At 37.7% G+C, this 18,595-nt stretch overlaps 1 protein-coding gene across 1 annotated transcript in view; it reads left to right on the forward strand.

The window, feature by feature from the left end:
• Positions 1-18,595, forward strand: part of Mib1 (MIB E3 ubiquitin protein ligase 1) — a 113,781-nt gene that overhangs the window by 60,130 nt on the left and 35,056 nt on the right. The window contains exons 10-12 of the mRNA XM_042675013.1: positions 7,897-8,004; positions 11,695-11,892; positions 14,868-15,019. Of these exons, the coding sequence (XP_042530947.1) occupies positions 7,897-8,004; positions 11,695-11,892; positions 14,868-15,019 (458 nt within the window). The remainder of the gene's footprint in view (positions 1-7,896; positions 8,005-11,694; positions 11,893-14,867; positions 15,020-18,595) is intronic.

Below are 18,595 nucleotides of genomic sequence, written 5' to 3' on the forward strand. Positions count from 1 at the left end.
AAACTGTGATCCTTAGATCTCTGCCTAGTTAGCAAGAATTACAAGCATGAGCCATGGGTGCCCAGTGTTGTTTTTTTTTTTTAATGAGCTCAAGGCTTTATTAGGGGTAGACCTGCAGGGCTGCTCCAGCAGGAATGGAGGCAGCAACCAAGGACAGGTGTGGACTGAATTTAAGCAAAATTTTAGGGGGCAGTCACGTGGGTCACATGGGCAGTCACATAGGTCCCATTACATAGGCTGTGGGAATTTGGGGGTAGGGTCAGTTCTGAGAAGAGGTGTTGTGAAAGTGTTACATGGAGTACAGGAATTGGGGGGAGAGTCACATTCCAAGAAGGAGTGTAACAAGACTGTTGCAACTGGGGCGGGCATTTGTATGTCACACTGGAAAAACAGTATCAGGAAATAGTAACATATTTTTGTAGACAGGTTTCCCAGTGTTTTTTAAAAAATAAGATCTTGCTATGTAGCTCAGTCTGGCTCTGAACTTGCCAAGTACTTTTTTTTTGGGTCCGGTCGTGGGACCTGAGCTCTGGGCCTGGGCACTGCCCCTTAGCTCTTCAGCTCAAGGCTAGCGCTCTACTACTTGAGCCACAGCGCCACTTCCGGCTTTTTTCTTTTTGCTTATGTGGTGCTGAGGAATTGAACCCAGGGCCTCGTGCATGCAAGGCAAGCGCTCTACCACTGAGCCACCTTCCCAGCCCTGCCAAGTACTTTTTACTGGCCTTGAACTTATGAACTTAGCCTCTCATGTGGCTAGGATTAGGTGAGCTACTATACTATTTTATTATGCTCAATCTTTTTCTTCATTTAATTACTTAAAGTTTAAAAAGTAGTTTTGAGCCTACTTTCTTTCTTTTTTTTTTTTTTTTGTCGGTCGTGGGGCTTGAACTCTGGGCCTGAGCACTGTCCCTCAGTTCTTCGACTCAAGGCTAACACTCTACCACTTGAGCCACAGCACCACTTCCGGTTTTCTGGTGGTTTATTGGAGATAAGAGTCTCACAGACTTTACTGCCCAGGCTGGCTTTGAAACGTGATCCTCAGATCTCAGCCTCCTGAGTAGCTAGGATTACAGGCGTGAGCCACTGGCGCCCGGTAATTGAGCATACTTTCATATTCTTTATTTGATCATTACTTCTAACTTGCTTTTATTTAAATTAAATTTTTTAATTAGTTTGTGCTAAGGACTGAATATAGGGCTAAAGCATCATAGGCAACTGCTCTACCACTGAACTACATAATGAAATCTTACATTTATTTTTTAACTGATAACACAAAAACAGATGCTGTACATGTTTATGTGAGGTACTATTTATATACATTTATCCATATTGTATACTGTTCAAACTAGGGTTGACATCTGTCTTTAAATATTCATCATTTCTTAGGGGGGGAGGGGGGAGGATTAGGTGGGGGGTGAGGGGGAGGCTGGGAAGGGATGTGAAGGGTGAACAAAGGAGGAGGCTGCAATGCTTGATAAGAAATATGCACTATCCTGCCCATGTAATTGTAACCCCTCTGTACAGAATGTTCACAAAAAAATAAAAAAATAAAAAAATTCATCATTTCTTTATGATGAAAATATTCAAAATCTATCTAGCTTTTGAAATATACAGTACTTAATTGTTATCTATCATCACCTCCTTGTGCAGTAGCATACACAACTTCTACCTGTTATCTATATCTTTAATACCTCTCCTGACCCCTCCTTTCTTCATATTCTCCCAGCCTCTCAACTTCTGTAAGATCAACTTTAAAGTGTGACTCTTTTTTTTTTTTTATTGTGAAAATACCGTACAGAGGGGTTACAATTACATGGGCAAGATAATGAGTACATTTCTTATCAAGCATTGTTGCCTCCTCCTTTGTTTCCCCTTCCCATCCCATAAAATAGTTTTTCTAAAACAATTGAAGACAGTAAAGATTTTTTTTTCCTTCCAGTTGTGGGGCTCGAACTCAGAGCCTGGGCGCTGTCTCTGAGTTTCTTTGTGCTCAAAGGCTAGCACTTTGAGCCACAGTACCACTTCCCATTTTCCAGTGGTTAATTAGAGATAAGAGTCTCTTGGGGACTTTTCTGCCTGGTCTGGCTTCAATCTGTAATCTTTAGATCTTAGCCTCCAGAGTAACTAGGATTACAAGCATGAACTACCAGCTTCTGGCGTTAACTTTTTCCTTCTTTTTTTCTTGGTTGTGGGCCTGAACTCTGGGCCTGGGAGCTGTCCTTCAGCTCTTCAGCTCAAGCCTGGCGCTCTACCAGTTGAGCCACAGTGCCATTTCTGGCTTTTTCTGCTTATGTGGTACTGAGGAATCGAACCCAGGGCCTCATGCATGCAAGGCAAGCACTCTACCACTGAGCCACCTTCCCAGCCCTTCATTTTTTGATGTGGTGTATAATGTTCAGTAGTCCATATTGAACTATCATTGTATCACTAAGATAAAATTTATTTGGTTATGATGCATAATCTTTTTAATAAGCTATTAGATTATATTTGGGAGTATTTGTTGAGGAGTTTTGCATCTGTCCCTAAACTATATTGGCCTGTAATATTTTCTTTTTTCAATCTTTGGTTTTTATAGCAGGAGGGTAATGCTTGCTTTGTAGAATGAATTTGGAAGAATTTGCTGCTCTTTAACTTTTTGGGGTAATTTAACAATTTGCTATTCTTTGAATATTTGGTGGGATGCATAATGAAGCATGACATCTTGAACATTTCTTGGAGTTTGGCTTTAATACTTACCAGTCCTATTATATGTTTAGGTTCCTATTTTATAAGAAATCAATCTTTACGAAAGGCATCTTTTTATCTAAGAATTTGTCCATTTATTCTAGATTATTAGATTTTTATGTACATATAGTTCATGATAGTATGTCAGGACCCAGGATCCATTGTATTCCTGTGGTGTTAATTACATTGTCTGTCTTTAATGTCTGATTTTTATTTGAATTTTTTTCCCTCTTCTTATTCTATCTTAGGGTCTCTTCTCAAGCCTATCACAACCAAACATATTTCAGCTTCTTCATGTGGTAATAGTATATTGAATCTGCTCTTTTAACCTTTTGTATTTTTTTAGTCTATATTTCATTTATTTCTGCTCCGATTTTTTTTTTTTTTGGTCAGTTGTGAGGCTTGAACTTGAAGGCCTGGGTGCAGTTCTTGAGCTTTTTTTGCTCAAGGCTAGTACTCAACTAATTTGGGCCACAGCTCTACTTTTGGTTTCTGGTAGTTAATTGGAGGTAAGAGTCTCATGGGTTTTCCTATCGGTGTGGGCTTTGAACTGAGATCCTCAGATCTCAGCCTCCTCAGTTCTGGTCTTTATTATTCTGATCTTTATTATTTCATTCCTGCTATTTTTGGATTTTATGTGAGGGGACAATATTGGGGTTTGAACTTAGGTCCTGGTGCTTACTGGGCACATGCTTTGTTTGTATTAATTTTTTATTTCCTTGAGGTCCAGTAAGAGGTTGAGTGATAGTTGATCTTAATTGTTGATTGAAGAGATGTCGAATGCTATGAAATTTGTACATTCACTTCTAGACACATTTGGGAGGACAGTATCAGAAAAGATTGTGGTGGAAAGACATGTTCTGAATGTACCATCTAGCATCTAGTGGGTTTCTAGGTGAAATAAAAATGTGAAGGAAGAGGAAGCTAGTCAGCTTTGAACTGCTCTGCTCCACTATGCTCTTCCCAACTTTGTAAGCCCAAAGAAATAATTTCTCCCTGAATTTTTTTCCTCAAGTATTTCTCAAAATGATGAAAATTCTGACAAACACAACTTGTTTCTTTGAGCTCTTTCATATGTGTGTTTGTAGACATATATATGCCTATATGTGTATATCTTTTTAAAATTTATTTACTTTTTGCATGGCATTTTATCACTGATCTACATCCCAGTCCTTGCTTTTGGAGACAAAGGTCTCTTTAGGTAGTTTAGACTAGCCTTTAACTTGCTGTCTACTCCAGTGTGGCCTTGACTCATGCTGTCTTCCCTCTACCTCCTAAGTTGCTAGGATTACTGATGTGTTCCACAGTGCTTTTGCTGCTGTTATTGTTGTTTCTGTGCTGGAGTTTGAACCTAGCACCCTATGCATGGTAAGCAGGTATTCTACCTGTGAGTGAACTGTAGTCCCAGCATATGCTTTTTGTTGAGTAGGCTTTCATTGCCATACCCTTTCCTTTAGTAGTGATTTTGGTTTATTTCATAGATTTTGGTATGTTATATTTTACATTTTCATTTGTTTCAAGAGCTTTTAATTCTTTCCTGATTTCTTCATTAATCCATTGATTGCTCAAGAATAAACTATTTAATTACCATACATTTGTATAGTTTCCAAGCTTTTCTTTGCTATCAATGTTTAGTGTTATTGCATTGTGATGAGAGGAAATAAACCTCAAGATTATTTCCATTTTAAAAAGTTGTTGAGAATTGTTGTAGCCTATCATAAGATCTCTTAAGGAGAATGTTCCATATGCTGGAATAAAGAATATGTATTCTTGCTGGGTGCTGGTGGCTCATGCCTGTAATCCTAGCTACTCAGGAGGCTGAGATCTGAGGATTGTGGTTCAAAGCCAGCCTGGGCAGGAAAGACTGTAAGACTCTTATCTTCAATAAACCACTCAGAAAACCAGAAGTGGAACTATAGCTCAATTGGTAGAGTGCTAGCCTTGAGCTGAAGAACTGAGTGCCCAGGCCCAGAGTTCAAGCTCCATAGCCGGAAAAAAAAAAAAAAAAGATGTATTCTGTACTTTTTGAGTGAAATGTTCTGTAGGTCTGTTTGATCAGAGGTACAATTAAACTTTTATTATTGATCTTCTGTCTAGATATGTTTATTACTGAAAGTGGGGAGAAAAATAATCCTACTCTTACTGTATTGGAGCAGTTTCCCTACCTTTAGATCTATAAATATTTGTTCTGTATATTTAGTATTCCTATCTACATTTTTCTGTGAATTTGTATAGAATATTTGCTCTGATATTGAATGCAAAAAGAAAGCTTCTCACCTTCCACAGTACTCCCAGTTTTTTCACTTTTTTCTTTTTCATCTTCCCAAAGTAATGTTTGTTCTTTCTTTTTTGTTTTAAATTATTTGTTGTATTTTGCCCCTTTTTGTGTTCTAGTCTTCCTAAAATCTCCAGTTTTAGTCATATCTAAACAAGACATTAAAGAGTTGTTGGTAGCTCTGTTGACACGGATGGGACTTCTGACTTTGCATTATAGGGATTGTGTGTGTGTAGAGCTTGAGATGGTCTCCCAAGGCCATTATTTAGGGGTCTGCTTTCTATAGCTGCTCACTTATTCTGGGTAAAAAAACTCATCTTTGGCAAGGTGTGAAGATACATGCCTACTACTGCAAATACTAGGAAAGCAGAGATTGGGAGTATTCAACTTCAAAATTAGCCCAGGGAAAAATGTTTTTCTTAAAAAGTTTTAAAATGGTTATTATAAAGTTGTACAGAGGGGTTACAGTTACATAAGTCAGGTAAAGTGTACGTTTCTTTTTGGACAGTCTCACCCCTTCCCTCATTCTGTCCCAGTTTTCCCCTCTGTCCCCACCCACAAGGTATATAGTTCATTTTCAACATAAAGTCCAGTGAGTACCACTGTTTCATTTTTCCCCTCTTGTCCCTCCATGTCTGTACACTCCCAAAGGCATATAAATAGACAAGCAGAGCAAAAAGAAAAAAAAAATCCTCTTGTTTCCATTTCCTGGAGTTCATTTAGATAAATACTAATTTTGTATGGTCAAATGCACATAGGCATTTTGCCTTTTTGTTATCTCCTAAGAGTAACCTCCTTTGGTCTCACTGTGTATGAGAGACCTGTATAAGTTATTATGTCCCAGTCTATTTTAGCTCTATAGGTATGAGAGAAAAACACAGGCTGTTTGTCTCTCTGACCTTGGCTTATATCAAGTAACATGATTTGTTCTAGGTCCATCCATTTCCCTGCAAATGATACAATATTATTCTTTCTAATGGCTGTACAAAATTCCATTGTGTACAAGTGCCACCTTTTTTTGTATCCATTCATCTATTGTAGGACATCTGGGCTGTTTTCACAAATTGGCTATTGTGAATAGTGGAACAATGAACATGGATGTGCAGGTGTCTATCATATCCTAGCTTGTGATATTCTGGATAGATGCCCAGGAGTGGTGTGATTGAGTCATAAAGAAAATCTATGTTTAGTTTTTTTGAGGAACCTCTAGACTGCTGTCCTGAGTTGTACCAGTTTTCCGCCAACAGTGCAATAGGGTTCCCTTTCCCCCACATTCCTGCCAATATTTGTTGTTTGGATTCACAGTGTTGGCCAATCAATCTAACTGGGGTGAGATGGAATCTCAGAAGTGTTTTGATTTGCATTTCCTTTATGGCCAGGCATGATGAACATTTCCTCATGTGTTTCTTTGCCATTCTTACCTTTTCTGAGATGTCTCTCCTTTTTGCCCATTTAGTGTTTGGGATGGGTTAATTTCTTGAGTTCCTTATATATCTTTGATATTAGGCCTTTGTCTGAAGTATTGCAGGAAAGATCTTCTCCCAGTCTGTTGGCTGTCTTTCTAGTTTATAACTATGTCCTTAGCTGTGCAGAAACTTTTTAGTTTGATGTAGTCTCATTTGTTAAATGCCTATCCTGTCTGCTTGTTCTCTCTGCTGTGCCCCTTGGACTCTTTTTTCAAAAAGTTTCTGCCTGTCTAGGCATAAATGTTAGTAAGACCCCCATCTCAGCAAATAAGCTAGGTGATGTGTACCTACCAGCTAAATGGTTAAATGGAGGGTGTAAGTGTAAGTAGGTAGATCTCAAAAATGTGAGAAACTATCCAAAAATACACCACAAAGTGCTGGGGACATGGCTCGAAGGATAGAGTACCTTCCAAGTGTACCTAAAGGTCCTGAGAAAAGAAAAACTTTTTTTTTCTCCTGCTGAGAGGCTAGTAGGCAGCTAGCTAATGTAAATAATGGAGGCTGCAAATCCTTCTCTTGGATATGGCTGTTGCACATCAGACTTAAATCTGAGTCCATCTTGTGCCTGCTAATGTTCTTTATTCTAAAGGTTTTGGGTTTCAGTTCCCTGTGCTCTTTAGGCTTTGGCTTCTTCTGCCCTATAAAGTCACTTAGCTCTTCCCTTTTTTCTTTCACAAATGTGTTGGCCTGCCTGCCTGCCTGCCCCCCACTCTTTCTTTCTTTCCTTCTTACCTACCTTTGTTTGTTTGTTTGTTTGTTTCTTTCTGTATTAGTCCTCCCTTTCCTTTGTTTTTACATTTTAAGATCATCTTTATTATGCTCTCAGATTTGTATAGAAGTGTGTAAAAGAGATAGGATTAAGAAATTTTACTTGATTTTTGAGTATCTGTTATGAGTAGGTTATATGTTCATACGGTGTCTGTAGTGAAGGTTGGAAATCGGTGCTTTTAAATTTTAATAATTATATATAGATAACTTACTTATATATCCTACACTTGGTATTTGGTACATTTATTGAATTGAGTTTATATAATAGTACATCTAATAGATTTTTAAAAAGTACTTCAGTGCTTTTTTTTTTAACTTAACTATGGTCTAATCTAGTAATGTGAAAAGGAAGTATATTGTTTATATAAAAATAACTTCCTTCTTTCCTTTTGCCCATCTATTCTTCTTTCGGCTCTACAGATTGGTTAAAATTCTTTCATAGCTCCTTAAATAATGATACTGATTAAAGAAATGATTGTAATCTTTAAATCAAAGAGTGTTTGTGATCTATACTATGATCTATACTATCTATACTATGACAAATGGAGCATCCAATTAAGTAATTTTATGGAATTATGTAGTGTACTAGATTTAAACCTATATTATATGTATATATGATTCTTATGATCTTTGTCATCCTTTTGTTTATTTTTTTAAATTTAGGTAAATGGGCAATGTGCTGGCCACACAGCTATGCAAGCTGCTAGTCAGAATGGACATGTTGATATTTTGAAGTTACTTTTGAAGCAAAATGTGGATGTAGAAGCAGAGGTAACTAAACTAAGCTTGAAAAATTAATTTTCTAGAAATAATTTGTTATTACTGTTGTTAGTTTTGCAGTGCTGAGGATTGAACCTTGAACTTTATAAATGATAAGCAAGTATTATGCCACTAAACTATATCCTTAGCCCTTTAGAAATATATATATATATATATATATATTTTTTTTTTTTTTTGGGTCCGGTCGTGGGGCCTGAACTCTGGGCCTGGGCGCTGTCCCTCAGCTCTTCAGCTCAAGGCTAGTGCTCTACCACTTGAGCCACAACACCACTTCCGGCTTTTTTCTTTTTTGCTTATGTGGTGCTGAGGAATTGAACCCAGGGCCTCATGCATGCAGGGCAAGCACTCTACCACTGAGCCACCTTCCCAGCCCCTAGAAATATTTCTATATGCGGTGGATTTTTATTCTTGGAATTTAGTATTTTCTGTTTATTTAATTGAACAGGAAAATTTGACCAAAGACAGCTTAAAAACATTTCTTGTTAGATCCATCAGTGTTTTAAGCATAATCCTAGGTCATGAGAGGTTTTGAGTTTACTACCACTATGGTGGAACCCAGCTGGGTTGGAACCCAGCTATGCTTTTGGGAATTCACCTGCGAGTACCCAGGAGTCATACTCAGAATGGTTGCATACATACACTTCTCATCATGGTCTTTTTTGATCTCTATGATACTCAAGTCTTTTTTTTTTCTTTTTTTGGTCCGGTTGTGGGGCCTGAACTCTGGGCCTGGGTGCTGTCCCTCAGCTCTTCAGCTCAAGGCTACTGCTCTACCACTTCAGCCACAGCACCACTTCTAGCTTTTTTCTTTTTGCTTATGTGATGCTGAGGAATTGAACCCAGGGCCTCATGCATGCAAGGCAGGCACTCTACCACTGAGCCACCTTCCCAGCCCTCAAGTCTTTTTTTATTTTTGTTTTATTTTGGTGTTGGCTTTTGCCATAAATGAAATGACATTTTTTCAGTCTTACTTTTTCTTGACCTTAATTTGAGTCTTTATACTTACCTATGCTTAATTTAACTTTGAGTATATTCTTATAAAAAGGAAATAATAATATACCTTAATGCCATTGGAACTTCAGTTTGGAATCTATGTGTGGTGAAGAATGGTTTGATTTTTTATAACTATAGCCTCCTGTCTAAACATATATTAAGATTACATTAATTTTAGTCAGTGTAAGGTTATTTAGAGTGAGTCAGAATCTAGCAAGTATAAACTAAGCAGGATGTTGCAGTTTTATCTGAAAAACTTTCCCATCTAGAGGCGGCCAAACTTGAGTTGTTGAGGGCTAACTTGATAAACCCGCCTATTTTTTCATTAATTACAAAGTTGAGTGTGTGTGTGTGTGTGTGAGTGTGTGTGTCTAGGGTTTGAACTCAGGACCTAGGCACTGTCCGTAAGCTTTTTCACTAAGGGTTGACATTTTCCTTCTTAACCATAGCTCCACTTATGCATTTTTGCTGGTTAACTGGAGGTAAGAGTTTAATGGACTTTCTTGATCCAGGTCTTTGACCAGGAGCAAGCTTGTTTTGAACTTTGGTCCACAAATCTCAGCCTTCTAATTAGCTAGAATTATAGGTGTGAGCCACCAGCACATGGGTTCGTTAACTTAAAAGTTTAGGACACATATTTTAAAAAGTTCTTTTTTTTTTTTTCTTTAATTGTTTGTAGTTTGAATTATCAAACAGCTTTTGAAAGAGTCTGGTTTTAGAAGTAGGCCTCTCATCTTAGATGTTGGAGTTTTCTGTTGCCCAGAGTTTGAATTTTAAATGAGCATCTTGGATATAACTATATTATAGTTTACCTATTACAGTTTTATTTTCTTTTATTTTCCTTTTTTTTGTGTGCTGGTCCTAGAACTTGGACTTAGGGTTTGGGCACTGTCCCTGAACTTTTATGCTTAAGGCTAGTGCTCTACCATTTAAGCTACAGCTCAACTCTTCAACTCCTGGCTCTGTGTGTGTGTGTGTGTGTGTGTGTGTGTGTGTGCACGCGCGCATGCGCGTGCATGCACGTGCACATGTGTGTGTGCTTTATTAAAGAATCTCATGGACTTTCCTGCTTAGGCTGGTTTTGAACCATGATCCTCACATCTCAGCCCCCTGAGTAACTAGGATTACATGTGTGGCCTCTGGAGCCCAGCTTATTGTAATTTTTTTTGTTCCATTTTCTGGTGTTCATTTTGATACATATTATTTTATATGATCAGAGGCACATAGACATGGCACTTATGTTATTGTAATATGTTTTTAAATAGTACTGGGATTTAAAGTCAGGACATTGTGCTTGATTTTTTTTTTCATTACTAAGGATTAAATTTAGGGCCTCAAGCTTGATAGGCAGGTATTCTACCATTCTGCCTCCAGTCCCTTTTACCATTGATTATTTTTGAGGCAGAGTCTACCTTTATGCCCAAGCTGGCCTGAGTTACAGTTTTCCTTCTTGTCTTTTCATTTGTCGGGGATGATAGGGTCTAGCCACTGTTCCCAGTTTTGTGTTTTTCCATAACTGGAATAACAGGCACCTCCCTCCCCCCCCCCCCCGAAGCCATTGGTTGAGATGGAGTCTAGGAAACATTTTGCCTGGGCTAATGTGGGACCATCATCACCTGATCTTTGCCTCGAAGGATACAGAATTGAGCCATTGCCCTCAGCTATAGTTAGGTTTGTGTGCGTGTGTGCATGCGCGTGTGCATGTTGGTCCTGGGGCTTGAACTTTTTTTTCACCCTCTACTACTTGATCCACAGCTCTACTTTCAGCTCTTTGGTGGTTAATTGGAGATAAAAGTCTCATAGACTTTTGTGCCTGGACTGGCTTTGAACTGAGATCTTCAGATAGATCTTAGCATCCTGAGAAGCTAGAATTATAGTTATGAGCTATTGATGCCTGGCTAACTTTTTTGAATAAGAGTTTTTTAGTTGATACACTAATCTAGGTTTATCATTTATCTTTGGAGGTAATCACTATTTAACTTAGGTCCTAGTTATTTTGGCAGCTCTATTTGCTTTTCTTAAAAAAAATTTTTTTTATTATAAAGGTGATGTTCAGAGGAGTTAGAGTTATATATGTCAGATAAAGAGTACATTTCCTTTTGGACAACGTCATCCCTTCCCTCGCTCTCTCCCAGTTTTTCCCCCCATCTTCACCCACAAGTTGTCTGTTTGCTTTTCTGAAAATCACCTGGTTCTTATTTATTTATTTATTTATTTATTTTTGGTCGGCCTTGGGGCTTGAACTCTGGGCCTGGGCGCTGTCCCTCAGCTCTTCAGCTCAAGGCGAGCGCTCTACCACTTGAGCTACAGCGCCACTTCCGGTTTTCTGGTGGTTTATTGGAGATAGGAGTCTCACGGTCTCTCCTGCCCGGGCTGGCTTTGAACTGCGATCCTCAGATCTCAGCCTCCTGAGTAGCTAGGATTACAGGTGTGAGCCACCAGTGCCCGGCTCACCTGGTTCTTAGTGTATTGTTATATCTTCTTCACAAGTTTCTCCTTCCTCATCCCTTTAGAGCTTTTGAGATTGACTCTCACTGTGCCAACCTAGTGTAACCCCCTAGCTGCCCTCCAGGTCAATCCTCCTGCCTTAGTTTCCTGAGTACTGGGACAGTCATGGCACACCATGCTTAGCCCTATTTCTCTTTCTTTTAACTATTCACTAATTGAGATTTAAATGCACATGTTTAGGATAAAGATGGAGATAGAGCAGTTCATCATGCCGCTTTTGGAGATGAAGGTGCTGTTATAGAAGTACTACACCGAGGCAGTGCTGATCTAAATGCTCGAAATAAGCGCCGACAGACACCACTTCACATTGCTGTTAATAAAGGCCATCTTCAGGTTGTGAAGACTTTATTGGACTTTGGTTGCCATCCCAGTCTCCAGGTAAGATTTCTAATCCAAAGATGCTATTAAAGAGAAGTGCTAGATCCAAGGATGTAGCACTTTTGTATAGAATGTATACTTGTGTATAGATTGTATAACATTCCAGCATAGAATGTTATAAACAAAATTGACAAATTGTTTCTTCCTCAAAGAGCCCTTTCAAATGTCAATTGATTAGGTTTAGATTTAAGGGTAGAAGCAAGAACTTCTTACAAAATTATCATCTTAAAAGTTGATTTGAGCTGGGTGCTGGTGGCTCACACCTGTAATCCTAGCTACTCATTAGGCTGAGACCTGAGGATCTTGGTTCAAAGCCAGCTCATGCAGGAAAGTCCATGAGATTCTTTTCTCCAATTAAACACGAGAAAACTGGAAGTGGCGTTGTGGCTCAAGTGGTAGAGTGCTCACCTTGTGCTGAAAAGCTGAGGAACAGTGTCCAGGCCCAAAGTTCAAGCCCCATGACTGACAAAAAAAAAGTTGATTTGATTTAATTTTATTCATCATGGCAATTTTGACAGCTTAAGAAATAGTAACTAGGTTATATAAAACATATTATTTCTGGGTGCTGGGGGGAGGGTCACACCTGTAATTTTAGCTACTCGGGAGGCTGAGATCTGAGGATTGCAGTTCAAAGTCAGACCAGGCAAGAAAAGTGTGTGAGACTCGTACCTCTGATTAACCCTGAAAAGCTGGATCAAATGGTAGATTATCAGCTTTGAACTAAAAAGTTGAAGGACAGTATCCAGGCTTTGAGTTCAAGCCCCAGTACCAACACAAAACAACCATGCAAAACCAAAGATGTTCTAGGCCAGCCTGGGCTATCAGAGTCTATTTCAAAAAACACAAAAATATCTGAAACCCCCAAATTCTCAACAGACTATGCAATAATTACTCCAAAATTATCTAAATTATTGTCATTGTTGTTTAGTTTATTTCAGGGTCTAGATCTAATCCAGTCTAGGCTGATTTTCTGTTTTGGAAAAGACTTGTTTTTAAGGTTGATTACAGTGTGACCTAATTTAAGGGAGTAATCACCTAATTTTTGAAGCAAAATTCACCTAATAAATGATTTTCCCCAACCACAGTTTAGCAACTAAGTGAATTAAAATACATATGTAAAGGAAATGTAGAAAACTGCATTTGAATATGTAAAAATGCCAATTTAAATTGGAAACTAAATATTAAAATAAAAAGGGGAGAATCATTAAAATGATGGTTTACAGTTTAGAACTTTAGAATCTGCTTACAGTTTAGATAATTCACAAGAGATAGAAATTTTAGGAGGTATTGAAGAAGATCAGGAATACTATGAGTGCAGACTTCAGAATTACTGAAAGAAAATGGAAGTTTTCAACTATGTGGTTATAGACAGCAATGTTTCTGAAGTGTAGACATTTTGGAACTGACAGGATATGGATAGAAGAGGAATTGAGGATGTTATGTGTTGAAGGAGGGGGGAATTTATTGATCTTTTTGTCTGAAATGGGGCTCAAGGTTCTGTTTTGAGAGGTTGAGTGGATGTAGACAAAGGTTAATTGAGCACAGTATTAACAGTTTGCAATAGCTAATATGGGGACCAGCAGGCAGAGCACAACAGGAGTCTGTAGGAATGTTTTCACATCTTGTTCACAGCTCATATCAAGTTGAAGACTACAAATATTTGTGCTATTTTTACAGTAGGATTGAAGGTAAATGCCTGGTTTGAACTTGGGCTACTAATTTTTTTTTTTTTTAATGCTAGTCCTGGGGCTTGAACTCAGGACTAGGCACTGTCCCTGAGCTTCTTTTGCTCAAGGCTAGCATTCTACCACTTGAGCCACAGTGCTACTTCCAGCTTTTTCTGTTTATGTGGTACTGAGGAATTGAACCCAGGGCTTCATGCATGCTAGTCAAGCACTCTACCACTAAGCCATATTCCCAGCCCATTGGGTTAGGAATTTGTATGTGGAAGGGTAAACATACAACTGTGATTGTCAAACTTTTATATAAATGACTAGATAGTATTGTATTTTGTGTAACAAGCACACAGCTCTGTCATTATAGAATAAAACAGTCACAGATATATGAAAGAGAGTCTGTGTTCTAGTGAAATTTACAAAAAACAGGTGGCAAGCTGGATTTGGCAACCATGGTACATGCCATGGGATGGGATATATATGACTTTTTGAGAATTTGTGAAGCTGTGCAGATGACTGATGATGAATGACTAATAATTTACTCATTGCCAAATGATAAGTGTACAAAATAGCTTGAAAATAGAGGTAAATCGAGATCTTTACATTTTCATTTACTTTAATTTCTACTTTAAGCATAGTAACCACTTGCCTGCCCTTTGAAAACATTTAGGCTATTGATTATCACCAGTGAGTGTGTAATATATGAATCTGGGGAACTCTGAAGGTCTTTTGAAGCTTGCTTTTTTTTTTTTTTTGGTAAGAATGGTTATCCTATGCTTTTGCTCATTGGCTAACGTGCTACCAACTGAAAACATACCTCCAGCCCCAGAAGCTTGCTTTTCATCCCTAGAGATTTATTTGGTTTAGAGACCAGCCTAGCCCATCAGAATTTTTTGATAGCTCCCCGGCATATTCTAACATGTAGCCAAGGTTAAAAAACCACTGATTTGAATTCATTGCTATGAAGCCTGAAAATGGATGTAAATTTTGGTTCAGCATTTGGTGGGACAGTAGTTAGTGATATCGTTTTATTTACTTCAGTGTGTCTATCACAGTTTCTTGCCTGTATTCTCCCCTGGTACTGGGTGGGAATTGAACTCAGGGCCTCCTGCATGGTAGGCAATCACTTCATTGCTTCCATTTTTATATTTAACACAGAGTGTGATCACTTACTGAGAGTTGGTGGATAAGGTCAGGCCTCTGTTTCTTTGTTTAGTTTTGTGTAAGCATTATTATCAGATGTGATGATGAGTTGAAGGAAAAATAATAAAGGTCTCTTTAAACTTCAAAAACCTAAAGGATTCTGAAGGTGATACACCTCTTCATGATGCTATAAGTAAGAAACGCGATGATATTCTGGCAGTTCTTTTGGAAGCTGGAGCAGATGTTACCATTACAAACAATAATGGATTTAATGCTCTACATCATGCTGCACTAAGAGGAAATCCCAGGTAAAAATGTGATCTTTTATTATATTTAGGTACCATTTAAAAACACTTTGCTTTTTCTAGTTCTTTTCTGATTTTGATGAGGAAATAATTTCAACTAACTTTAGTATCTTAAATCATTTTAAAAGTTGTGGAAATTAAACCCATCATTCAGTATGTTCATTTAAGTATGATTGTGTTTGCTAAAAAAATACAAGTAATGTGAAATTATTTAGATATATATGAAATGTAGATATAAAATACTGGGAATATTGGCTTACATCTAAGGATTTAATTTGAAAGCATTTCATTTTGAGACTTGTTTCTTCGAGATCATCCTCAAAGTGTTGTCTAATCCTACGTTCAATACCATGTTTACATGGTAACTTGTTTTTAAATTTGTTCTAAGTTTGTGGCTAAATATAAAGTTACCTAGCTCCTTATCCATAATAAGCTAGCACTAGCAACTAGAAAATAAGATAGATCCTAGTTACTGTTATAGAAATAGATAGGTGCTGTGCTGAAAAAAAAAAAGGCTTATTAGTTAAAATTTGAGGAAGACTGCTTTGGGAGTCAGATTACTCATAATGGATTTGTAAAATTTTCCAGAAAAGAAGATGGTTTACCTTTTATTTAATGTTGAGATTCTCTTGAACTCCTAGAACAATTTTAACTTTAACATACATTTTAGGAAATTCTGCCCTAAGGCTGAAGACACTAAGGTGTCTTCTTTTTGTAGTTGAAACAGGACTATATATCTTAAGAAATATTCACTTTATTTGGATAACTTTTATTTATTCTGATTTCTTACTGTTTCTTACTGTGTATTTCTATCATGTTCCCTCCCTGCCCCCTGCCCCCTTTTTTTTTGTGCCAATTTTTTAAATGCTTCTTAGGATCACCACTAGAGGGAGATCACAGAAACCAAAAGAATTTTATTGCTACTAGTTAGTAGTAGGATGAAATGAAAAACCATATCATGTTAATGTCTTGAAATTTTCAAATTACCAATAGATGAATATATCATACTTTTGCATTGAGAGGGAGGCAGCTAGTATCTATTTTCTTCCATTTAAATAGAAGATGATAATGATTTATATAAATTTTAGTGCCCCACATTATTTACATTAACACACTCAAATATTTATATGTACACACATGTATATATATATATATATATTTGCATGTGTGTGTGTGTATATATATATATATATATATACATATATATATATATGGATAATAATAATAGCGCTTTGCCACATACTAAAGTTGATTTTTGTTGGTTTTTTTTTTTGTTGTTGTTGTCAGTTGTAGGACCTGAACTCTGGGCCTGGGCACTGTCCTTCAGCTTTTGAGCTCAAGGCTAGCGCTCTACCACTTGAGCCACAGTCCCATTTCTGGCTTTTTCTGCTTATGTGGTACTGAGGAATCGAACCCAGGGCCTCATGCATGCAAGGCAAGCACTTTACCTCTGAGCCACCTTCCCAGCCCCACAAACTAAAGTTTTGTTTTTGTTTTTTTTTGTCAGTTTTGGGCTTGAACTCTGGGCTTGGGTGCTGTCCCTGTGCTCTTCAGCTCAAGGTGAGCGCTCTACCGCTTGAGCCACAGCACCATTTCTGGTTTTCTAGTGGTTAAGAGTCTCATGTACTTTGCTTCCCAGGCTGGCTTTGAACTGTGATCCTTAGAACTCAACCTCCTGAGTAGCTAAGATTACAGGCGTGAGCCACCAGTGCCCGGCCAAACTAAAGTTTATAAGTATATTTTCTCAATCTTTTCAACAGCTTTTTGCTTGTTTGCTTGCTGTGCTGGGAATTGAACCTGGGGGTCATATGTTTGTTAGGTAAGCACTCAGCCACTGAACTATATCCCCTTCCCTTCAACAGCTTTTGAAGTGGGTGTTCATGCTCTCATTTAAAAGATGAAGGATTTGAGACTTTTTTTAGGACATGAATTTATTTACTCAAGATTATGTAGCTGATTAGAAGAGTAACTGGGGTTTGAGAAAGGTCAGTGTCACTCCAGAACCATAGCTCTTAACCATGTGATATGCTATTTATGTATTACAGTCATATGTGAGGCAAGACACACAAGCTGTGTGTGGTTTGGCTGAAAGTCATGCATCAATGCCTTGTTTCTCCCTTGCCCATTATTTAGGGTTGTCTTTACTTTTTCACACTAATTGAAACATTAATTAGTTATATAGTTCTGTTGATTTTACTGTTATTTCCAATCCATTCCATTCTTTTTATTCCCATTGCTGCTGACTTAATTAATTACCTAGGCCATTTTCAGCTACACTGTTACGGTTTTTCTCTGATTATTCTCCTTGATTAACTTTCATAGAATTAATTGTTCTAAACTCATAGACCTGATGGCTCTCTATCCTGTTCTTGAGCCTCCAGTTGTTTGCCCTTGTGCATAGTAAAACCTATACCTCTTGGCTTGGCATTTAAGCTTGTTTCTTTGAGCCCAGGCTATCCTTTAACACAGAACCCTTTGGCCTCAGTCTACCAAGGGCTAGGATTATAGGCATGCACCACTGTGCCCAGCTAGAGCCTATTTCTAATGTGTCCTGAATTCTCCCTTTATAACTTTATCTCTCACTAATCCTTTACCTGCTTTACCCTCCAGCTACATTATTATACTCCTTTCCTTTAAAAAAAATAAGCTATTTGGCTTTCGTCCAGTGTTCTGAACATCTCTTTTTACAAAAAAATACCTTCTTAGCTAGCTTTCCCCCAAAGTTTCTTCTTTTTCTTTTCCTTTTTTTTATGGAGGTACTGGGGCTTTAATTCAGGCCTTGAGTTTGCTTGGCTTGCTACTTTTTGAGCCACAGCTCCAGTTCAGCGTTTTACTGGTTAATTGGAGATAGTTACATGGACTTTGCTGTCCAGGCTGGCTTTGAACTGTATCCTCCAGATCTTAGGCTCTTGAGTATCTAGGATTACAAATGTTGCTCCAACATCTAGCTGGGCTTCCTTTGCCTGTTTATTGTAGTTATTTTTTGTTCTTTTGGTAGCTTCTTATTCTGTGTTCTTATTTTATTACATGTACTCTAATGTGCTCAATGTTGTCTTGTTACCATATACACTTCTATGCTTTTGTTTTTACTAGTATCAAGGTTTGAACTCAGTCTTGAGCTTGCTTGGTGTTGTTTCCTAGGCTGGTGTTCTACTACTTGAACCTCAGGATCCAATGTCTTTTTGTTAAAATTATGGGCACTCAAATCCAATTGTATACCCCCCACAGTGCACTGAACACTATAAGCACTCAATTGGTTGTAATTTGATAGAGAAGGTAAGATTTCACAAGATATTTATAATTAATTACAGAGGAACTCAGTGGGGAACTGTGTTAGGAGCTAATGTAGAATAACTATTTCAGATTAGAATGGTCAAAAAGACCAGTAATTTATTTATTTTGTGATTTTTTTTTTTTTTTTTTTTTTTTTTTTTGCACTTGCTAGGCAGGCATTTTGCCATTTGAGCCACAACCCCATTCTCTGATTGAGGGTATGTAGAATACAATATTACATTAAATCATAACATTTAAGATAAATTAAAAATTGAAGGGTTTTGGAAACAGATATCTTTAAAATTT

The sequence above is a fragment of the Dipodomys spectabilis genome, unplaced genomic scaffold (assembly GCF_019054845.1).
Source record: "Dipodomys spectabilis isolate Male_0828 unplaced genomic scaffold, ASM1905484v1 ptg000024l, whole genome shotgun sequence".
In the NCBI taxonomy this organism is placed as follows: domain Eukaryota; kingdom Metazoa; phylum Chordata; class Mammalia; order Rodentia; family Heteromyidae; genus Dipodomys; species Dipodomys spectabilis.